The sequence below is a fragment of the Archocentrus centrarchus genome, chromosome 12 (assembly GCF_007364275.1).
Source record: "Archocentrus centrarchus isolate MPI-CPG fArcCen1 chromosome 12, fArcCen1, whole genome shotgun sequence".
NCBI lineage: Eukaryota > Metazoa > Chordata > Actinopteri > Cichliformes > Cichlidae > Archocentrus > Archocentrus centrarchus.
The window spans coordinates 1352295-1363431 of record NC_044357.1 but is presented as its reverse complement, the minus strand read 5'-3'; the positions used below and the strand labels follow the sequence as shown (position 1 = coordinate 1363431).

Here is an 11137-nt window from a genome sequence, read left to right as displayed (position 1 = left end):
AAAGTGCACCTTTCTTAGTGGTAAGCAGACTGCCAGACCTGCCCTAAGGAAGAGGCTGTCATATCTGACTAATCCCTCTGCTTTCTGCTGCATTAACAGTTTACTAACAGCAGCCTGTTGAAAGTAAACTGTGTACAGAGCTGGAAAAACACAGAAAGATAAAAAGCTTACACTTCTACATTTTCTTATTAGACACACCACGTATGCCGTAATTGTCACACACCCACACACACGTATTAGACACACATCTACAAACCAAGTCAGGTTTTTTTCAATGTGCAGTTCTCCCACTCAGAGCCTTTCTGTTGGTGACATTTCAACCCTGTATCTAAACAAGAGTGTGTATCAACAACTGTAGTCATAGGCAAATGATACTACATGCAAACATTTTCTATTTCTATCCCAAGAATGGCCTTTAAAGTTTCATTCACCAGTGCAACTATAAGGTTCATACAGTCATTTCAAGTTACTGATTAATCCGTAAGGAAGAACATCAGGAAAAAACTGGTCACAGTTTCCCACAGGCTGAAAACATCCCCAAATATTTCCCTAACCATGACATTTGCTCTCATGTAAAGAGGAAATAAATGTAACTGTCATGTTTAAGCGCCAAATTAAAGAAATATTTCAGTCAGCTTAGCACAAAGACTGAAAACCATAGACTGTATATAGAAGATGGATGTAACAACCCGCATGTTAGCTAGTGGTTTCTCTCTTCTTCAAGTGTTTGTGCTAAGCTAATCTAGCTACCATCTGGCTGCATCGCCATATTTAGCTTTCAGACACGTGGTCAAACTCTCTGGAAATGAGCCTCCCAAACTCTTCCTTACAGTATATGAGTTCTTTTCCACCACTGAATATATAAAAGCATGCACCATGATAGATGCTAATGAGAAACAAAGTCTGTGGTTAACACAGATGTTAGACTCTCCTGAGATGATTGACATTTTCTGCATAACTCATTACTGATGCAACCACAAGGAAACCAAAACCCAGTCTTTAAAAGATGTACTCAGTAAATTCTTTAAAATGAGCTCACACACACACACACGCGTGCACACACACATCGTTTGATTTGCAGGTGTTAAAGCGATGTATCAACAAAGATCTCAAGATTTCAACCGTGGGAATGAAAGTACTTGAATTAAATTTGAGCTCTTTTCTGAGCACACATGAAAGCTGATAGCTGAACACAAAGAAAACGTCTGAACTGCTGCTGGACTGAAGAACGTGAGAATAAAAGAGGAAGACAGAGGAGGAGCCAGCAGACTACTGAGAACAGGATTTAGAGGTAAAATAGATAGGAGGGCTCTTCCTGAGTTGAGCTGTTGACTGTGTGGAGTTTTAATCTGCTCTCACCACTAATGAACTATGGACTAGACATCCACTAAAGTTCTTTCCATTTTGAAAGTTTTGAGACACATTTTAAGGTAAGGAAAACAACTTTTTTCCTTCTTCTTCTTCTCTCACTGTTATAATCCCCCCTTTCCTTGCTTTGTCTACACAGCTTTGCAAGCTCAGTGTGCAGCTCATCATCTGTACTGCATGGAAAATGTGTGAAAACCCATGCATAAAAGAAAACTTTTTAGAAGGCTGTTAACCCTCAATGTGAGCATATTTGTGTGTATTTCCTCAGCTTGAGCTATATATTTTTACAGCCAAAACACACACAAGAAAGAATTGCTCACTACAGAGAGATTTTGTGTAGTGTAGTCAGGGCTGAAGAGCTCTAAAATGTCTGGTATGTGAGATCTTTCAGGTCCCTGCATGTGAAAATAAAAGAGCAAGAGAGAGACAAAGAGCATATACAGTCAACAGATGGGGTCTTTCTCGTGCTTTCACAGGCGTTGCTGAATTCTTTTATGCTGAAGTAAAAGAGGCTTGGGCGCAGGGGTATAACTTTTCCAGAAATTACGCTGTCCCTTTGCCAAGACTAACATACAACTCAGATTGCAATAATTGTGTAAATGCTGCACTCACTTCTGTTTGACATTGGTAACAATAACATTAAAAAAAAACTTTGTAGAGGTCCGTTTTTGTCCTCTAGTATGATTGTGTTAATTTATGTGACTTTTTTTCCTGCTGTCTTGACCCCCTTCTGGGTGTAACTTGCACATAGTTCCTCCTTTCCTATAAAGCTAAAAAGAAAAAAAGAAAAAAAAGGGGTGGGGGGGGTGGGGGTGGGGGGGGGGGGGGGGGGGGGGGGGGGGGGGCTGAGCCCACATGCTATCAACACCAAGAAGAAGTGTGTTATAGTTCTGCAGACAGACTTCACACTGTAGCTTCTATATGTGCAGAATACTGTAGGGAGTGCATCAGTTACATAAATTGAGGGTCACCCTGACAGCATTTGATGACCAAAAGTGCAAGCTCATAACCACAACCTCCTTTAGAACCTCAAGCACAACGGTTTGCAGAACTTACATTAAGCGTCAGATTCATGCAAAGGTTGAGTGATCAGACTAAAGCACAGAATCAATAAATAAAGTATATAAAACTGGGAAATGTAGGGTGACATCAAAAGGAATGAGCGCTGATCTTTATCTTATCACCTGCTGTGGCTACATTTTTTAAACACTCACTCAAACTGCACGAGTCATATTTTTTTCTTCACTATTTTACCTGCAACTATTTCTTACATCTGTTCTCCTCTTACTCGCCATTTTAGCTACACCGCTGTCATTTCTCACATGCAAATTTCATGCAGCCCTGAGTTACAGTGTGCTCAAAACAAACAAACAGTTGTATTGTTAATGCCTTCTATCTGATACCAATGCAGTATCTAATATCAGTGTGGGGTTACTGGAACAAGCCTCTGAGGATGTTACTTAAGTTGAGCAACAGGTTATGTAAGAGAAAAGAGGGCCAGTACATATAAAGCTCTTCTTCTTTGGCTGCTGAGGAAGCCCTTTCTTTTGCATGAACACTGCAAATAAAGATATGCTGTATATATAAATAAACCAAGGCGATATTTAGGGGCCAGTTTAAAAATCTAAGATGTAAACCACTCTATTGTCTGTATGTAAAACAGAGCCAGTGGACAGTTAGTTTAGCTTATCTTATCAGAAAGACTGAAATTGAAGAAAAAGATAGCTAATGTCTAAAAATCCACTGCTGCTACTTTCATGTGCGATGAAATAGGATCAAAAATGTATCATTTGTGAGATTATATGTACATGTACTGTATCTGTACTAGACTAGCTGTTTCCCCCTGTTCTCATGCTAAGCTTATGCTAATTGGCTTATGGGAAAGTTCCAAATACATATGATAGCGGTATCAATTTTGTCATCTACGTCTCATGCAAAGCTTACGCCAAGAGATACAGGAAATGATGACAAAGGCAAAATACTCTCACTGGCAAAGAAACAGATAATATATTAAGAAAAAAAATCATCCTCTTATATGTTCACATTAAAACTGGGCACATTTTAACAGTTATTAACTGGCAGGTAAACATAATAGAGTATAGCTACTAAAGAGACAATAAATACAAGACTTTTGCACAATACTGACATTGCATTATCAGCTTGTTCTGTTCCTATAGGAAACTCTGGAGGAACTCAGTGTCTTGCATCGCAGGGACTAGGATCAAAATTAAGTTCATGGAGAACCTATTATCATCTTCAATGTCATGTGCCAACACAATGCAGAGCAGCTACCTAAACTCTGCTCCCACAGAGGTCGATTATCTCGTCAGAAGTTTTTACATCTTCACTCTTTACGACTTCACTCCTCTGAAAAGGAAAGCCTCAAATCAGAAGTGTTTGACTCTGTGGTATAACTCACAAGTTGGAGAGGAAATAGTGTCTCACCAAGATCTTCATTTAGCCTGGAAAAAGAATTTGTTGTACTATAAATTAAATAAGCCTGCCATAAAGCTTACTATTCATCACTGATTGAAGAACATAAAAACAACCCCGTAACTGATCATCTGCAGAGGAACGGCTTATTTGAAGAGTTTCAGTCAGGTTTCAGAATTCATCACAGTAGAGAAACAGCATTAGTGAAGGTTACAAATGATCTTCTTACAGCCTCTGACAGTGGACTCATCTCTGTGCTTGTCCTGCTAGACCTCAGTGCAGCTTTTGATACTGTTGACCATAACATTTTATTACAGAGATTAAAGCTTGCTATAGGTATTAAAAGGTACTGCGCAGTAGTGGTTTGAATCATATAATCAGCATTATGCTGAAAAGCTAATGCATGCATTTATTACTTTTAGGCTGGACTGTTGTAAATCATTATTATCAGGCTGTTCTAAAAGCTCCCTGAAAAGCCTTCAGCTGATCCAAAATGCTGCAGTGAGAGTGCTGACAGGTTGTTTTTTCTAGCGGCCTACAGCTTATCTGTATTTTTGGGTTGGCTATTTCTCATCTTCCTCTTGACAGCACCCCACAGGTTCTGGCATGTCCATACAGCTTGTCAGCAGCATGAAGTGCTCTAAAATCTGCTGGTAAAAAGCTGCATTGGCTTTGGACTTGATAATACACAGTGAACCAACTACCACCAACAACATAGTACCCCAGATCATCACAGAAACTTCACATTTGACTTCAAATACCTTGAATTTTCCACTCTTCCTCCAGGCTCTAACACCTTGATGTCCCAAATTAAATGCAAAATTGAGCTTCATCTACTGTAAATAGAGGGCTTGAGCCCACTGAGCAGCAGTCCAGTGCTTTTTCTCCTTGGCCCTCGTAAGACTTCTAATGGGGTCTCTGGTGTAGGAATGGCTTTTTATCAGGAATGCTACAATCCTAGCCCCTTTCCTGAAGTCACCTGTGCGTGGCGGCACTTCGTGCTCCAGTCTCAGTTCATGAACCTCTCCCAAGTTCTTGAAACAACTGTTCTTGACATCTTCTTAAGGCTGCAGTCACCCCTGCTGCTTGTGCACCTTCTCCTACCACACTTTTCCCTTCTGGTCAAATTTCCATTAATATGGTTCTATACAGTACGCTGCGACAGCCAGTCTTTTCAGCAGTGAGCTTCTGGGGGTTATCCTCCTGGTGGAGGGTGTCCATGATTATGATTTGAACGACTTTAAAGCCAGTGGTCTTCCCCGCGACTGTGGTTGCATGTACTGAACTGTTTGAGTAGTAATTTGAATAGTAATGTATTCAGATTCAAAATGAAACATTCTAATAATCTTTGATACAGAGCTGGGATACATTGGCTATAAGCCATAATCATCAATCATGTGTAATAAATATAGAATACATGAGTTTACCTTTTTCTAATTCAGTTATAAAAATGAACTTTTTCATACTATTGTAACTTTTTGAGATGCACTAGTGTAGCCTCTTCAGAATCCTTCACTTTCTCTCTGCAGATGAGCGACCGAGACAGCAGCATCTCTGCCTCTCAAACAGAGGGAGAATTAGAGGAAGAGCTGGATGAAGAGCTTGAAGGAGACACGGAGATGGAAGAAGAAAAAAGTGAGAATGAGAGAGCCAGTCCGTGCCCCAGTCTATCCAACATCTCCTCCACTCTGCGCGCTGTAATACGCATTAAACAGAAGTACCAAGCAATGAAGAAGCGCCGTCAGGAGATGGCCCTGGGGGGACAATGTGCCCTCATGGGCGCCCCAGGACGCACCAGCCCCAAAATCTTCACCTTTGATGGATTCACGCCCACTGCGTTCTCCTCTCAGCCATCTAATGTCTCTCAGAGGAAGAAAAAGCGAAAAAGGAAAAGGGTGTTGTTTCCTGAAGGAGGGGGGCGGAGGGCTCCACCAAAGCAGGACCACAGCCGAGCCAAATACTGCCTCTACCTGCTCTTTGCCATCGTCTTTCTCCAGGTAAATTAATAACAACCCATTTTCCAACTAAGCTGCTTTTCATGTATTTGCACACTTCTCTTATATCAAGGCACAAGCCCAAAGATGCTAAATTGCACTTGAAATGGAAGTGACTACAAAGAGGCTGAGCAAACACAGAAAATGCACCAAAACAGTTATAAAGTAGAGGAAATTGGCACACAAAAAACCCACAAAGGGATGTAAAAAAGATACATAATGACTATGAAGAGACAGACAGTGACCACAAAGATGCATATAAAAACCAAAAGAGAAAGAAAATGACTAAGAAGAGACGTATATTAATAACAACGAAGTAGAAAGTGACTGCATAAAAAGAGATGCAAAACACAAAATTATAACTTTAGAAAAAAAAAAAAACTACAGATGTAAAAAAAAAAAAGAGAGGGAAAATACTAAAAAAGAGACTCAGTGACTAAACAGAAAATGTCAATGACAAGATGCAAAACAACTACAAAAAGACAAAATGATCACAAAAATGGTTCAGATGGGACAGGACGCTTTTACATTTCAGTGTTTAGGGGTTTACTCGCTCAGTCTATTAATAATGGGTGCACTTAATAAATAAAAGGTGATTAATTGCACTGTATTCTGTCACTAATCGGCTGTGTGGCAGGAAGTGTAGGACCCAAGAGCAGGAGACAGGCTTAACTCGAAAAATTGGTCTTAATGAAGCTTTACAAAAATGCAGACTCCCAAAAAACTAAACCCAGGCGCATCACATTATCATTAGAGCCAGAAGGGAACACACAGCACACAGGAACACACAGCTTGAGCGCAACATAGACAATGATGCAACACGGAACTGAACAAGACACATGAAGTAACAAGAGGAGAGTGGAAACATCCGGGTGAATAAAATTACACTAACGAGACAAAGGAAGGAAAACTAAACACAACACACAGGGAACAGGAGAATGTCAAAATAAAACAGGAAGTGAGTAAACAGGGACACAAATGCAGACTCAACAGAGACAGAGGAAGGTGAAACACAGGAACAGGACATGAAGGCAAAGCACACAGGGGAACACGGGAAAACAAGGAATCTAATATGAATAAACTATACGCAAGAACATGGCTCTAATAACTAAACTAAGGCCTGAAAATATAATACACAATACCAGAGCTTCAATGACAAAAATACAAAACACTGCACAAAAGGCCCAGGACCATGACACAATCTCCAAACACTTTCTTCAATCTTGTCATCGGAAGCTGATGGCTTTTGTGGCCCTCTGACTTCTTTTCTGGTGCCATCAGAAAATTTGAGTTTCATAGATACTGAACGGATGAATGAATAGCTTCCTTATTATGACTTATTAGCCTGCTTCTTCTGTTACGAGCTACAGTATAAATAGTGAGGGCGGGGAATTTGTGTTATTTTCAGTTACTGTGTGATTACTCTGGGATTAAATATAGACTGTCTACTTGCTCAGTCATGTTACAGTTCATTCAGAGGAAAAGTATAACATTCAGGTATTCAGGCGTGTTCGGCATCTTTAAGTAAATAACTGCTGAATAGTGCCTCCGCTGAGGTCCAGCCGTCACTCTGCTGCTTTAATGTCACACAGCTTTGTTTATAGTTTATTTCCAAGTGCATTTCCTGTTGTAGTTTGCTAACGTGAGAAGCTGAGCGGAAATAACTCAGTGATGAGCTACACACAGTAGTAGCTGTTTGCTGTGTAACTCCAAGGAAATGATCTGGATGGAATACACGTGCAGAAGTAAACATAAGATTGCAGGGCCAGGTGGGCCTGCGCTGCTGTCTGTCACTTTATATTCAGGTTTTTAGAAAGCAATAAATTAAGTGTACTGTTTATGTTGTTTATATATCAATTAAAAAGTGTGAAAAAATGAAAGAATATTATGGCTAGGACAAAAACAAATTGCAGATGTTGGTGCTTCAGAAAGCAAAGTATTTGGCATTTAAAGTTACAGCTGTATTGACTTCAGATGGCAAATTATATTCTTACATAACTGTTAATATTTATATATTTCCAAATATATACAGTCACATGAAAAAAATTCACAGGACTCCAAGAACTCGTAGAACCAGCTTTAGCAGCAGTAACTCTCTGTTTGACTTCATCAGTTCCTCACATTGTTGTGGAGGAATTTTGGCCCGCTCTTCTTCACAAAGTTGTTTCCGTTAATTGAGTTTTGTAGGCATTCATTTATGAACAGCATTTCAATCAGGTTGAAGTCTGGACCTTGACTGAGCCACTGCAGCACCTTGATTCCTCTCTTTTTTTGAGGCATTCTGTGGTGGATTTGCTAAGGCGCTTGGGCTCACTGTCCTTTATTTCCTTTACTTGGATATGACGAGTGAAGAAAAACAGGGAATAAAGGAATGAGTGAGGGAGTGATACGCAGTAAAGGTCTGGCCACCTGAGAAATAAACTGTGGACTCACTGCTTGCATTAGCACCTACTGCATGTAGTATTTAATTCAATTTAATCTTATGTATATTGTACTCACTGTATATTCTTAATACCCCTGGTTTGTTTCTTTCAGGTGTACAATGCCATAGAAAACCTGGATGACCACGTTCTTAGATATGACCTGGAGGGCTTGGAGAAGACACTGAGGAGGGAGGTATTTGGGCAGCAAGGAGCTGTGGAGAGTCTGCTGTCCCACCTGAAGGACTACCTGTCTACCTACGTCCACAACAAACCCCTGGTGGTCTCCCTACACGGCCCAACAGGGGTAGGTAAGAGCCACCTGGGACGCCTCCTGGCCGGGCATTTCCGCTCCGTGGTGGGTGACACACTTGTGCTGCAGTACTACGTACTTCACCACTGCCCCCAGGAAGAGAATGCCCCGCAATGTGCCAATCACCTCTCAGCTGTCATCTCAGAGATGGTAGAACGAGCCGAGGAGGAAGAGAAGATCCCACTCTTCATCTTCGATGAGGCGGAGCATATGCACCATGAGATCCTGGACACACTGTTGCAGCTTGTGTCCTCCAAACAGTCCAATGAATACCTGAATGCCATTTACCTGTTTCTGAGCAACCTGGGTCATGCACACATCACCAAACACATGCTGCACAACTCCTCGAGTATTTCCATGGCGATGACAGCATCAGGTCGTCATAGTAATCTCATAAAAGAGCTGACTCCTATTTTACGCAGCAGGCTGGAGAAGCTTCATCCACTTTGGACAGAGGCTGACATTGTACCTCTGGGTCTACTGGAGAAAGGTCATGTGATGGAGTGCTTCCTGGATGAAATCACTCGAGAGGGATTCTACCCGGATCACGCTAACATAGAGCGGCTCACGGGGGAGATTGAATATTACCCTGCAGTAGGGGGGCACGAATATTCCCAGACAGGATGCAAACAAGTGGTGGCTAAAGTCAACCTGCTGTGAAATGCTCTGCAGGAAATGTTCATATTCTTCATGAAGAAAGAGTGTGTGAGAAGAAGGTGACTGTCCGTGGTTATGAAACTTGAATGACACAACCCAAAGTCAAAGCTTTCAAAAATGGTTTTGTAAGAATGTAATAAAAAAAGAAATTAAGTTGTTTGTTCACAGACAATAAGGCGTGAGGACGCTCAACTCTGTTGAGAAAAGAGGAATAAACAGTGCCTAAGGGTTGGTTCACCCAGTGTACATTAAAAAAAAAGATGCTCCAAGTTAACTCTTTTAGTGTCTCTTCATGCTGTTGATTTGTATTGGGTGAGTCCAGAAATAAACCCAACCAAATACCTCTGAATAACTGCATAGAAAAAAAAATCTAAACATTATGTACATATTAGTACAGTACAGACATTCCTAGTCCACAGAGGATGTTTCAGTAACTCACCTGACATTTCACCTAGCACTACCAGTAAGTAAAATGTGACTACTGTCTAATGAAACCAATCCAAATGTACTTAACAGACTGGCCGGATGATGAATCACACTGCTAACAGTTTCTGCTCTGACTGATTGCCATAACATTTGGAGCAGACATTAAAGAACCTTGAAGGATAAATCCCACTGACTTTGGTCTTCCCTTCACTGTTCTTCTAGTGCCACCATGAGGTTAATGAGTGTACTTTTGAGTGAACTGGACAAATGTTGGATCGACTGTTTGGGACTCTGCAAAACATGCTGCCGTGCTAAGCTAAGACGTTAAACATGCTGAACATGCATTCGTTTTAAGCTTTAAATACCATTTGAGGTAACTGAGAATATCTGGGGGATTTTTGTTGTTTTTGTGATTTGGGACATTATAAAGTCAGTTCAATCAGACATGAATGCTGATGAGGAAAAACAGGTTATTAGTGGTCTTTTGTGATAAGATAATATGAATTGTGTAAGATTCATATTTGCCTATTTCTGGAGGGGAAGTTTAGATATTAATACTGCATAAGATGCTGTCACTTCAGGATGTTCAGAGGAAGTCCTTTTTTGGCAGATGTTGCAATTTGATTTTCTTTTTTTAAAATGCTCGTGCAAGTCAGCAGAACAAAGCAGCAGCACATGGTAGCCTTCCCTGTGGGCAATTAATGTCTTCCATTGTGAATTTGGTCCCTGGTAAGTTTATCTATTGTAGAAAATACAAAACCGAAAAGAAACAAAGCCAGCACAGACTTGCACTAACATGTTAAAGTGGACCTACGATGCTACACACAGTCATAATGGTGGATGGTCATACTAAACGTGGTTTTAAATACTGTTGTCAATATAGTGCTCTAAAGGCTCTGCTTTTTCCTGCTCTTGGGTCTGTTTGATGTTAATTAGAGTTGGTAAGAGTTCCTTTTAAGGAAGAGCTAAAACATGCTGTTTCAGACTGGATGAACTGAGGGGGCTCCACCAAAACCCAGTATAAATAAGGATTATTTTTGAACTGTGAATCATGCAACGCTACTCTATTAAAGTACAAGAACAAAAGTATCAAGCTGAAAATGACCACAACAGGTCACCTTTATTGTTCGGGTATCTTTCAGTCTAAATAATACCTTCAAATTAAACTCCAACTTTAAGGTAACAGTTTCCTACCATAAGGCAAAACCCTGTAATTATTACAGTTGATTTATTTTTTAGCATGCACTGTCACAGTTAGGGTACATATATATAAGGGCTGTTAGAATCTTTTTGGGTATGCCATGGCAAAAAAATAAATCCTGTTTCACACTCAAATCCAATCCTCACTTGTTACTTGAGCATGTTGGTCCTCACCAACATGCTCAGCTCTGTAGTTCATTAACATCATGATGACAATAATTGGGTCCATCTTTTATATCGAAGCTACTACACTTCACTGTAAGAAGATTTTAATGCTAAATACTCCTGAAGCCATTACTGGAGGTAAAAAGATTCAAAGCACTTCC

General features: G+C 40.4%; 1 protein-coding gene across 1 annotated transcript; it reads left to right on the top strand.

Annotated features, from left to right (window-relative positions):
- Nucleotides 1–1285: 1285 nt before the first annotated feature.
- Nucleotides 1286–10900, top strand: tor4aa (torsin family 4, member Aa). The gene is made up of 3 exons (XM_030742853.1): nucleotides 1286–1430; nucleotides 5331–5798; nucleotides 8331–10900. Exons 2-3 carry the CDS (start codon nucleotides 5331–5333, stop codon nucleotides 9186–9188), a joined length of 1326 nt encoding a protein of 441 aa, XP_030598713.1. The 5' UTR covers nucleotides 1286–1430; the 3' UTR covers nucleotides 9189–10900.
- The last annotated feature ends 237 nt before the right edge of the window (nucleotides 10901–11137 follow it).

Bases quoted from the DNA above. Each gene is read 5' to 3' on its own strand.
- tor4aa (XM_030742853.1), top strand. From the start codon at position 5,331: ATGAGCGACCGAGACAGCAGCATCTCTGCCTCTCAAACAGAGGGAGAA. The intron at 5,799-8,330 runs GTAAATTAATAA...TGTTTCTTTCAG, and splicing joins TTGCCATCGTCTTTCTCCAG to GTGTACAATGCCATAGAAAA.